This window comes from Pseudopodoces humilis, chromosome 13, assembly GCF_049639895.1.
Source record: "Pseudopodoces humilis isolate 2021_Gansu_Grassland_sample_001 chromosome 13, ASM4963989v1, whole genome shotgun sequence".
In the NCBI taxonomy this organism is placed as follows: Eukaryota; Metazoa; Chordata; class Aves; order Passeriformes; family Paridae; genus Pseudopodoces; species Pseudopodoces humilis.
The window spans coordinates 7,431,161-7,444,512 of record NC_142212.1 but is presented as its reverse complement, the minus strand read 5'-3'; the positions used below and the strand labels follow the sequence as shown (position 1 = coordinate 7,444,512).

Sequence of the window (13,352 nt, the reverse complement as noted above, 5' to 3'; positions counted from 1 at the left end):
AACCTTCAACTGTCACTTTAACATAAAAATAAACTGAGCTTAGTATCAACAGAATACAATTTTAAAATTGCTAAAAGAAGGAAATTAGCATCCAAAAAAATACCTGAATAGACCTACACTACAGCACTGAACATAAGAGACACAGCAAAGTCTTGATTGTCCAGAGGAGCCCATCTCTCAGCTCTGGCTGAGTGTGCTGCTCTAAAACTGCCCAAGAGCTCTGAGTTTTCAGCCAGCCTGGGCTGCCTTCAAGCTGTGCCCTTCTGTGAACACAGCACTGTCAGAGAGCAGCACCAGACAAAATTTAACTCTGACAAAATCTACTAGCTCATACTCCTGTCTGCCAAATTGTGGTAAAGCCCCACAAGTATATGCTTGGAAGCTGAGAAAAGCCACGTGTTTGACAGCAACACACTGAATAGTAATTTAATTTTGATTACATTTCTAACTGCCTTCTGGCTTACTTCTTGGTGAATTACCCCTCCTTTACTCAAGAGAAAGCAGGCAGCCTTTATCATCTCATCTCTCTCCAGCAGTACTCATTTCCAAGTAACAGACCTCTTGCATTTACAGTCAGCAGGGGAAGAGAGGAACCTGGCTCATGATATACAAAGGTATATGTTAGTTACATCAAACCCAGCAGCTTTATTCACTCACAGCCAGCACTGAATCTCTCAAGCAACACCAGTCTACAGAACTGAAATATTCCTCAGTTTATTTGCTCTAATGAACGACCTACAATAATTTTGTGAACTCTCTCCTCAAAATGACTGCTCCCACTCACTGTCTCATTTTACCTGGTGCAATCCAACAGCTTTCTAAGTAATCTAAGAAACATTTCTATGACAGGGAGCACCACATAATGTTACAAATGCTCATTCTGAGCTCTTACTGATAAGACAATTCTTCATTAAATCAGTCAACTACCACTAAAGTGGGACTGACATAAAAGCACAGGAATTGGTACCTTTATGTCAGTAGGAAAATCCCTTCTTTGAGCCACACTTAATGTCTTCTGCGAAGACTGAAGAGGCAGCATGGACTGATCAAACACTTGACTTTACCTTCAAGTGCTTCAACACCAAAGATCTCTTAAACAAAAGAGCACAAACAAATATCAAACCAGCCTTCCCCAAATCTCTTCTTTAGTTTACAGGGAAGAAGGGTCCTTCAGATACACATTCCCTACATAACATTGCACATTTCAGTCTACCCAACAAGAACCTGGGTGACAATGTAAAACACAAGAGAGCAGTGGGAGCACTCCATGCCCTTCATTTGTGAGGTTCTAAAAATTGTTACATTTAAATCAGAGATAAAAGCTGAGCAGATGGGGCTTTTCAAAAAAAGAGAGCCTGGATAGTGAATTGTCTACCCTTGCCAGAGGTGTGCTTGTTTCTTTTTCACTAAGACTGCTAAAGTTCTTAGGAGGTGGTTATTGCCCTAAGTAGAACTTCGTAAGACTTTTATTACATATAGAGATTCAAGATGTGCCACATTCCTGAAGCATCATGAATATTTAAAAAGTCAAATTTGAGTGTTACAGAGGAATTATTTCCTCACAGCCCTTGATCATGGCTCTAACTCTGTTCTACAGATTTCAATAGAAGTTTGCAAAAGAAGTTATTTCTTGTTCAGACACAGTGTTTATCCAAAATTTAGTTTTTGATTCCTTCCTTGCTTAATCTTTTTTATCTTGTAGGTGAGAGAAAGAGAAGTATCAGTCCAAAGATTACTTAGCAAAGCAGTGACACAGAATGCTGAACAACATAATTACATGCAAAACCCAAGAATGTCTTTAATTAGGCTTTCTCATAAATGCCCAGAATGACTTCAGATGAACATGGTAATTCTGTGCAGCTGTGCTCGGGAGGCACAACAGCACCTGCAATGTTTTCTGGATGGCACAAAGCACGGATACACCAGTGCTGGGTCCTAAATAGCATCTCAAGAGACAATGACTGATGCTTCTGTCTCTGACAGACCATTGAGACAATACAGATGTGTTTTCAAAAGCAGAAATAACAGAAATGTAGGAGTCCCTCATCCTCAGTGAGAAAAGATATCATATGACAAATAACTGTACGACTAGACAGGTTATTTATGCCTTAAGGGGCTTGAAAAGCACCTCACACCAAAACATCAAAACATTTGGAAGTTAAACATGTAAACATTTTGAAAAGTCTGCTTTTTACAAATGCCAAAAAGATTTTAAATCAACTTCCCACATCTACAGTATGCATAAAAGAGTAACACCATTTAAAATATATGTCTTATATTAAGAAATCTGTGTATAAAGCAGGACTCCAGTCATGAATTTCAGAAAAAATTCAAATGCTCATAAATACTGAAACTACAAAAAGATAATTTTCCATATACCTAAACTCAGTCCACAACCATTTTAAGATATGGTTCAACCTACATATAGATGCAGTTTAAGCTTAGTTCAAGAAGTGCAAGCACAATACCCTTATTTAAATAATATCACTCTCACCTACACTATTTCCAATCGGTAAAATACCTAGTGGTTCCTCTTCTGAGCCATCTTAGAGTGATACCAGGAACTGGAAGACACTGGCAAGCTTTGCTTCACAGACTTTACAACAATGCTGTATATTTATGTATATTGCTATATAAACTCACTAGAACTGGAAAAAAAACACAAACATTAATTCTAAATGCTTAGGCTTTCAGAGCTTCACAATCCTGGAAGCCTATGACTCTAAAAACATTCCTGTAAACCTTAAAAATGTAGATTACATTTATAGGCAAAGAACATGTTTTTACTATCGGCTTATTTTAGAGCAAAGAAAACTACAAGAGTAAAACACCTCACAGCTACACTGACACTTCAACATAAAAATAAACTGAGCTTAGTATGAACAGAATACAATGACAGAACTACTCTAAAAAGGAAATAAGCATGCAGAAAAATAGCTGAATAACCTACACTATAGCAGTGGACATAAGAGACATAGTAGTCAAGCCTTGATTGCCCAGAGTTCTCCATCCTGGCAGAGGCCGGCTCCCAGCGCTGAGCGCGCCGCAACTGCACAGAGCCCTGAGCCAGCCCAGGCTGCCAGAGCTGAGCCCTTCTGAGAGCACCACATGAACATGAGAGCACAATTAAATGGAACTTGAGCAACAAACCAACCCTCAGCTGACGCCTACCAGAGGGTTTGGCTTCTTCCTTTTTCTGTAACAGTTTACTGCAGGGTTAATAATAGTTGTAACGTTTGCAGAGAGAAAAAAGCATAATTAGTTTAATCTGAAATATGTTTCCAAAATCAGTCTCAGGTCAATAAATCAGTGCTTGTATGTACTTGGGATGTGAAAGAAAATATCCTTTAGCTTTTATTTTTGTATATTAACAAAGAGGGCTACACATAAATAGATATGAAATATAGATGTGTTGCATAGTTTTTACAATAAGTGTTTTCCATAGGAAACATAGTATAGAATTAGTTCATTCCCTCTCTGTGCTAGATGAAAGTAATTAAAATTGTTCATGCTTCACTTAACATCTATTTTACTAGCAATGTGACCACTGTTTGGCTCAATACAAGTTTCCAGCATTACATAAAGACATCCCTTTCTGACCCAGAAAATATATTTGTTGTCACTGCATAATTATCAGTCAATAGAACAAGAAAGGCAATGGAAGCCTTTTTTGTTAGTGACCTCAGGGCATGTGTAACACCACAAAAATGGCAAAAACAGCTGACTCAAACTGCTCACCCATCATTTCACAGCACTTGTCCTCTTGCCTTCAAAAGGGTGTGAATTCCCCTGGGTCTGCAGAAGACAAAGTGTGGGGTTCCAAGGGATGTTGTTATTGCAGCTCTGAAGATGATTTTGGTGATAATATGCAAGTTTAAACAAACTGTGGTTGCTTATCATTTGAAGTGTACTTTTCTGAATGAGGAGGAATTTGAAACTTCATGGCAGAAAGACTTCCTTGACTTAACAGCAGGAGCAGATAATCATTCCCTCTTTAGGCTCCTGCCTCCTCTCTGACACGTACCCAAACAGCAGCCTAGGTTAGGCTAACAGTGAATGCTACACCCTTGAGGAAAACCTGAGCTCTACAGAATAAAAATCACCCTGAATGAAGTTACTGTGGAGCAAGAAGAGGAATTCCTGCCTGCTGCATGCTCTGGCATACACAAGCAAATCCAGTTTTGCAGGGCGAGCTACTCTAATTTTCTAACTCAACCCAAATTTCCATGGTTTCTTTTCCTGCACCAAACATCTCCAATCCAATGTCAGAAAGAACTGCTTCCTTTATTGGAGTTGGGTGGAGGTTCTGGCCCCTAAACATGAGGGGGCTGCCAGGGACATTCTTGTGACACAGTTCACAAGTTTTGAGTTCACATAACCAAGAAAAAATTTGGGCAAAGGATGCAAGTTTCAGTTTCATGTGTTAAAATGCCTAAGTTTCAATGGCAAAAAACCCCTATTCTGTATATTCTAGTGTTCATTCATCCTGAAATTAAATGCTCTGTGCCTCCCTCTGAAGATAACATCTTCTAAGAACAGTATTTTTACACATGCTCCTTTGGTCACTCTGACTTCCTGAGTCCACAGACTGGATCTTCAGCTAAGTAATGTGACTTCCAAGGGAAGATTTATTCCCACACCTGGTGAAACAAAACTTATTAAAACAACTACTGTAGGCCACCAGAAAGCCTCAGTGGACTTTCTGAGCTCAGAATTTTACTCTGTGTTATGCAATTCTCTTCAGCTGACTAAAGACAGTGTGGATGGCTCCCTGTCTTTCATACTACACCTTTTCTGGAAGTGCTATTCTTGCTGAAAACGTTACATTTTATGACCTTGAACTCTAGTTGTAATATTGTGGAGATTTTGTTTTGCAGTTCTAAAAACCTTTTTTATCTTGCATATAAAAGATTTTAAATTATTCTGCATCACTTTTCTGCCTGTGTTAATGTAAGGTGCTCTGTCAGAGACAGCAGCATAAGAAGAACAAGTTTTTAAAAGTTTTAACTAAAAGCATGGCATTCAATTTAATATCCCAGGTTACAACCAAAGGACTAGTTTAAAAAAAGTGTAATTCCCTTGGAAAAACAGGGCCTTAGGCTATTTGACAGTTACAGGGTTTCCCTTCAGTGTCTTCAAAAGTACAGAACGAAATTATTGTAAAAAATTCCTCCTGAGTATGAGGAATAAAAGAGGGCAAAGAAATTATTATATATATATATATATATATATATAATTTTTAAAAAGCTGTTTCAGTCTCATAAAGCAGGGGAAATGGCAACATCCATTAATGTTTTGCCCAACAGGTGTCCTTTGAATTAAAACACAATGGATTCTGTCACAAGGAGCCTTCTGTCTCACAGGGGCTATTTGCTCTCTCAAGGCAGGAAAGTGTGACATGGCCAACTGTAAGAATCAGCAAGATTATGAAATTGTAACACATGTTTTTCTTCACTCAAAGTTTAGGAAGGGACCGTAAATCTCAATAGCAGGTTGTTTTTCTTCATCTCTTGCAAGAAACAGGAGATAAGGAAAGTCAGAAGCCAAGAGAGATTTCCTGGGCTTGCCCATCTTTAAAATGTGAATCTCACAGAGGCAGATCTGGCTGTCTAAATGGTTTAATAGGCTGTCAATTCTCAGAGCTAGCCAGATATTGTTTTTTTTGCTAGGCACAGAGGAAGCTCTTAGCAGGTTTTCTCAGAAAAATCATTTCTGTGGGGTTGTTCTTCCCTCCTCACCAAATGTCAATTAATGCAAAAACAGCACACCAGGCTAGATAATCCAGGAACTACAGGGTTTATTATATCCTTAGGAACCATGTTCTTCACTAATTAACTAGTTCGTTCACCCCAAGAGAAAGACACAGGTATCAGCTAAAACACAAGAGCATTTATAGCTCATATGGCCTTTGACACAAATTGGAACAGGTGACATTGCTTTTACCTGCTGATTTGGTTAAGGATTTTGCAGCATGACAACTGGTCTAAAATGGGGTGAGATATGAACTAGAATATGAAAATACAGTTGCTCTTGTTCTTTACAAGTAGAAGAATGAGATGGCTGGAAAACCTTTTCTTAATAGCCTAGTAAAAGTACTTTCCTTGTCTTATTTAAAGCTCTAAGCAAGCAGTTCCAATATAGAAAGGTTCTAAATGACAGAGTTCAAAAAATCACAGCCAGATGTAGGCCAGCTTCTGCTGCTCTCATCTCCAGTTCAGAAAGCAGGGGCTCTTAGCAGTGATATGACCATGACTACCAGACACTGTGAAATTGAGTTCAGAGAAACTTAATAAAAGCTGCTGCTGAAGTGACATGCCTGCCCTGACAGTAGGAAGCTGCTAATTAAAAAAAAAAAAATAGAAAGGCTCTAAATAGAAAAGGTATACATAGCCAAAACTAAAAATAAAGGTCCTGTATTTAATGTCAGATTTCAGTGTCAGGAACTCAGGCATAGCTGAGGGAGAGAAGGCTGACAAATTCTTTTTCTGTGGTTGCTCCATTCATGTCTTTATAACAAAGTCAGGTGCTGCAATAGTGAATGTGCACTGTGTTGGATTAATTAATGCTGGAGCACCTCTGCTATAGTGACACAACAATCATCACAACTTCCCTGAAAAACTGGGTAAAAGAGCGATACTGCATGTTTCTTAGTATATTGCTTACCAGAGAGATATGCAAACATTAATTGACCTAGAGTGTTTGAGAGAATAAATGGGAAAACAGTTACTATTCGTTTTCCAAGAACTGAAATAATATTTTCATGGTTACAAGGTTTTCATGGATCTTCAAAAAAAATTTCTGTAGTTGAGACACAAATTGGATCATATACCCATAAATTGGGCTGCCAAAAGTGATTGATAAGAACAAAGGTTTTTGAAAACTTTGAAGTTTGACAGCATTTAAATACAAATTTTTGGACAAAGCCTAGAAGACAGAGGTTGAAAATGGAAACATCCAATTTTTTATACATTATAAGGCCAAAAAGATTCTCTCTGATAATTTATACTAAACTGCTTATAACACATCCCACAGGACTATTCTCAGGGTCATTGATCACAAGAAATCAATTCCCTGTTGAAGTAGAACATCTCTTTTAGCAAGATATCCAGCCCTGCTTTAAAGCTGCATCCGCATATAATTGACTATTCTAACAAACACAGCATTATGACCTTGAATTTGACATGCTGTAACTTCCAGTTTAAAATTATATTATTCATTTATATGCTGGACTGGGATTTTTTTTTTTCCCCCAACCACAGGATTCAGGTCTCTTTGAAACAGTATTTCCATTTTTATTCAATCTAGTTGAGTTGCTACTGATTTTCTAGAAAGACAAAAGCAGAGAAGAGGAAGAAGGGGAAAAAGAATGCTATAATCTTCCCATCTACTAGCCCAGCTCATTTTAATACCATGAGAGCACTGTTTAAATCAGAAAAAAATGTTCCATGCCTTAAATCCCATGTTGCAGATTTCAAGTAGAGATTCATGGTCATTTTTTTTTTTAATTGAAAAATATTTGTCTAAGGAGAGAGGAAGAGCTGAGTCTTTCCAATTCCATCTTGCCCTTTTTCATTGAACAGGAAGCAGAGTCTGATACTAAACAAGAGGGCACACTCACATTTGAGAACTCAGTGGTTTTCTCTACATCATTATGTGTGCAACTTCAAAAGCACAATTGGAAAACAGCAATACTGAGGCTCAAAACCAACTCTGACCTCCTTATGCTCAAATGCTTCTGCAATAAAGAAGTCTGAAAAGTCCTTCCTAAAAATCCACCATCTTTCACTACCCTCTCAACTGTTTACAGCCTTTCTATCAGTTCCATATCCAATAATTTTCTCTTCTTTCAGGCATGCAAATGCAGTTCATACAGTCCTGGCAAGCCATGGGCACAAATACATAGCAAGGATTGTGACTCTTTCCCTGCTTGTTGCATCTCTTCTGCTTGTGGAGATTTGGAACACAATGGAAGTCAGAGCTGCCAGCAGAGACGTTCTTAGGAAATGGGAATGGAACAAATTACCCACTTAACACAGCAGAGACCATTTTGCTAAACTGAAGTACAAACCAACAGGGTTTTCATGAACAGGACCTGAATCAGGTTAACACAGTTCTCCTCTTTTAGAAAGGGATTTTCAAAACACGTTCCTAAATGTTGGCATCTGAATAAAAAATTATCAGAAGCAAACATATTTATAGTTTGTAGCAAACTGCTAATCATTAACTGAAATTCACCAGGTCCCAATCCAGTAAAAATGGTGCAGTGTATGATGTCTGGAATTATTTGAGAACAGCTTTCCATTTGCCTGTTTCAAAGTTCATTCTACAAAAGTACCAGTGGAAAGAAGTTGACAGAATTTGCTCTTTAGATCACATGTGCTCTATGGACTGCTTTCTGCAGGCCTATTGAGAGACAGAAGGCCAGATTTATTATCCTGGTTTCCATGTGATAGCTTGTTTTAAGAGATAGCAGTGTGTGACAATAATGCAGTATGTTAATACTTCCTATGAAAGAAATTAATGGATGCAAAATTCACAATTTGCAAATAATAAAAAAAAAAATAGGAAGGTATTTCACCATAGGTGGAAAAGAAAAAGAAAAATGAGAATTAATAAAAATGATACTGAATAAAACACTCTTTACTATGAGGTAATGCACAGTAGAAAGTTCCCTGAGAATCGGTTTGTAGCATTTTAGGTACACAAGAAATTGAACAGTTAAAGCAAAACAAAGAACATAAATGATAGCTCAGAGCTTTATTTATCCAATCAGCAACTTTAGACTGTGATTAATCTACTAGACTTGCTTAAAAATTTCATAACTATTGCTACTCTTTGAGTAATCCATAGAGAATAAGCTTTTGCACTTACCTTGTTACAGACAGAATAGCAGGATTAGCTTTTACTTTTCTGATGAATAAGGCCCAAAAGTGTCCCAGCTAAATAAAATCCTGGCAGCATTGCACAATCATCAATATTCATCTGCCTGCTATTTCAAGTAAGCTCACAAAATGGTTAGTTAAAAACATAAAAAAATCACCTGCAGAGCAATTGTGGTGTTCTTCGCAGGATATTTCCCCACCAGTCCTTGTTCTTTGCGTTTCTTGAATTTCCTAAAGTAGTCCTGTATCAGGAAGGTGGCATAGAACTTCCCCACGGTTACCTCATCATCTAAATGAACAGACCAGACAGATCTCTCCCAAGTCAGCACATTTATCAATAGCCTGTACACTCACATCTGATTTGGGGGGAAAATATGATGGGTGCAACAGGTACTACGCTTCCAGCTTACAACAGTGGAGCCTGTAAAGGGCCCAAAAGCAATGTTTCAGCAAGCAGGTTTGGTTCAGTCAGTTAAGTGAACTCATCCTGATAAAAGAGAAAATACAGTACTTGACCAAGACTCATGTATTTCTAAGTTTCTACCAAAACCATAAACAGGTTTGTATATACATAGAAGCTGAAGTAGTGGCTTTAGTTACTTGGAGTAAATAGATTAAATAAAACCTACTATGCCTCACATACACTGATGTTCATAAGAGTGACTCTGCCTTTTTTTTTCACTGCTGAACCAAATTTGCTTGTCAGTGTATGTCTTGTGTCAGCTCTGTAATGCTGAAAGGAATGAAAATAACTTCCATCAGTGACTTTAGTACAATTCAGACGACAGGCAAACAGCCAGGGCAGTAAAATGTAGCATTTTTACAGAGTCACTGTTGTGAACAAAAGCCAAATTTGAAAGTTCCCAAAGGCAGGTGCCTTGTGAGGATTCCAAAATGACCTGGTTCATAGCAGGTTAAGAATGGATGGGCCCGTTTATGAATGCATTGAATCATTCAGCTGGGCAAGTTTGATCTCTCAGTGACTAATGCTTGCCAGAAAACTAGAAATAGTTTTCTATTCAAAAACATTGCTTTTGTTGTCACACACTTTTTCCCCTAGAGTTATCTGACATGAAGTTCCATTTCCCTTCCTGCTGTACTGTTCCATCTCCCCGTATTTTTCAGTATCCAGAGGTAGATTTTGGCAAGAGGATTTCTGGCTCCTGTTGCACATAAAGAGGGGCCAGTGTGGTTTAGGCATCAACTGTTATTTTGTCCAGTCATGACTTGACTGAGCATGAAAATCTAACAAGCCCAGACACATTTTAACACACCTCTGTTAGAAATTATGGGCTTTTTTTAACATGTGATTAAAATAGAGTGCCCATGTATCTTATCAATAGTATGTGCAACTGCATCTCATTAAGGAGAGTATTTGTAGTACTATTTTTACCTGTAATGACTGGTTTTTATAATTTAAATTTACTTTCTTCTTTTAGTGACTTGCTGTCATCAAGGAGAGGATGGTAGGGAATCCATTCCATGGACAATACTTTTTAAATCCATTTTTACCTCTTGGATAAAATTTATCTCAAAGTGAAACCTCTACCATGCAAAATCAGCTCCTCTCATTACAATGTCTGAAGTGGGCCGTGTGCATGTGAGAAAGTGCAATAGGCTTTAACTGCAGTGAAAATGCACCCAGAATGTCTTGTCTCAGCAGTTTGTCTTTAAATTTAACAAAACAAAAATAGTTAAAATTTCTTCAAAAGATACTGGTTGGGAGACCAGTCTGCTGCAGGAAATATTTTAGCATATTAAAGAGCCTGCTCTGCCAAACTCTGACAACTCCTCAAGGGTCAGAGCCCCCCAGTTCCTGCTAGGAAAGGAGGAACTAGCAGGAAACATCAGGAACAGCTCACAAGAAATGCTCACCACCCTGTGGATTCCATCTCAGCAATAAAAAGCTTTTTAATTGACTCCATGAATCTCATTAATAAACTTTTTATGAACATTTGCTTTGATGTTCACCTGTAATCTTCTTTTGCAGCTCTTCAGGAGACTAATGGTGCATTGTACTAGGACGAGATCTCTTACACGTCACGTAACATAAACTTGCCTTCCCTAGTTCAGATCTGCAACGTAGCTCTGGTTTAACTTCCCAGATAAGCCTTTCCCCATCCTTCAAACTATTTCATTTCAAGTATTTGAACAGAACTCATAAGGAAGCGAGTTAGCAAATGGCTCCCAGAAAGAACAAGCACACAGAAGTGACAGACTCATAACAAACACTGCTATGGGTTGCACTCAGAGCATGTCTCACGTCAGGCTATGACACTGCACCACCACTGACTGTGCCTGAGATGACAACACCTGTGAAACAGCAGGATGCAGAATCAAAGGGCCCTTATTGACCACTCTGGACGTGCACCAGTTTTTCATCAGCACATCAGACAAATGCACCGCCAGTTTGCTGGGCTGTGCGTGCCCAAGTCTGTCTGTGTCCCCGCGGTGCTTGCGTACATCACAGGCACAGCCAGGCGTTCTGCAGACACGAGCACACAGGAACCGATGCCTGGCCAAGGGGAGCCAGCCTTGACTCTGTTTTCTTAGTAACACACATATAGCCAGGTATAGACAGGTAGAGGAAGGCAGCTAAGCATAACTGACCACAGAACAGACAAATTGCTAATTACAATTAGTGACAGCAATAGGAATCGTTTTGAAAGGAAGCTCTTGGAAGAGGCAAAAAGTACTAGGCAGGATTAAATGAATTTTCGGATTTTCAGGTGGAGACTGCGAATCTTAGAGAATACAGGTGAGTCTTTAGTGAGTTTTAGGTATTTCTCCTACTCTCTAGTCTCATGCATTCATTCATCAGACATTTGACTAGCATTCTATGTTTTTGCAAAGCATTTTCACCTTTCTGTACTGAAAACATGTTGCTAACTATTAACAGTCTCACTGAGTTATAGTAAGTTATTTAATCAGTACCAAGAATTAATTGTTTATCTCTAGTAGTTCTATTTATAGTCCAATGGGGGAAAAAACCCCCTTGCTATACTGATTAATTTAATTCTGCTCTGCAAATAAGTGTTCTGGAGACAAAGCCATGACACAGAGGACCCAGCATTCAGTAATATCAGCACAATACTGGAGCAAACTACTATAAACTGCACCTCTCAATAATTTCAAGTGCAAGTGATTTTAACATATTGAATTTGAATGTTTTGTTGACTTATATTGAAGAGAATTTTCCCTCTCTTGGGAAAATGTTATTATCAGCTGTCACTGGTGTTAATTCATAGACAATTTTCCATTGAATATTAAACATCAAAATTAATTTCTATTGTACACTAAGCTATTTTACACTCCTATGGCATAAGAATGTAAACTAGCTGTATTTCTCTTTTTTTCTAGGTGGTTTACAATATTTTCAATTTTCAGGTAAATCATAACAAGGTCCACAGAGGAACAAAGTAAACTGGAATTGAAAATTCATAAATCTGCAGGACTTCCCAACACATTCCCATTATACTATATGCCAAAGGCATCCTATTTCCTATCAATTGAGCACATCCAGGTTTTCAGCCTTCCAGCTACTCTGAAGAGCTACATTTGCAGAATAAACATTAGCAATGAATTTTAGTATAGCTGAAAATAAATACACAGCTTATACTCAGCAATGAAATGAAGCTGAAGTTAAGAGTGAATTACTATGTGAGATTAGTTCTAGGAATGTAATCTGTACAGGTTCTTTGTCAGATTGATTTAGGCAGGCAGAGCTCACTATTCTGAAGCATGCGTGTCTATTTCAATAAAAATGTAGGGGAATAAAGTTGGCAAGAGGCAACGCTAATTCCATGCCACCACCCTAAAACAGAATTGCTTCAGAATATTCGGAAAGACTCATAGTTGAAAGGAACAGAGGCTGCAGAAAAAGCTCAAGCACATAGTTACAACAATAACAAAGCGATTCATCTATGCCATGCAAGCATTTAGGTGTAAGGCTAAAAACAACAGAGTAGAACACAAAAGTTGTTTTAAATGTGCAGTATCAGTTCCCCTTTGGAGAGCCAATTTAGACAGATTTTTGGCTTCATCCCCACTGTTATCCAGCAGCAAGTGGCTCCTCCAGCCATAGAGGTGCTGCTGCTGCTCCTGGTGATGCCAAGAGCAGGCAGTGCTCCTCCTCCTCCTCCTCCTGGCACTGAGCATCCCCTTCCAGGGCCAGGGGCTGGAGTCTGAGCAGTCCTGGGACCTGCCATAATGCTCTGAAGGTACAATAAACTGCAGGGAACACCAGGGGATTACCATGGATCTGAGGATTGGATGTCTGGGTAAATATACCCTGGGCATGAGTGACAGTGAGACAGATCCTGCACCTTTAAAACTTTAAAAAGCAAGTAGAAAACAGTCACCTAAACCTACACTACAGCATAGTAATAAAAATGTATATATTGAAAAAGGCTAAATATATATATCAGAATATATATATTTACAAAGAGAGATATTGACATGTCATTTTAC

At 38.4% G+C, this 13,352-nt stretch overlaps 1 protein-coding gene across 1 annotated transcript in view; it reads right to left on the bottom strand.

Moving 5' to 3' along the window:
- The window catches only part of CACNA1D (calcium voltage-gated channel subunit alpha1 D), a 169,209-nt gene that overhangs the window by 13,150 nt on the left and 142,707 nt on the right, over positions 1-13,352 (bottom strand). The window contains exon 44 of the mRNA XM_088062045.1: positions 9,041-9,171. Coding sequence (XP_087918171.1) covers positions 9,041-9,171 — 131 coding nt within the window. The remainder of the gene's footprint in view (positions 1-9,040; positions 9,172-13,352) is intronic.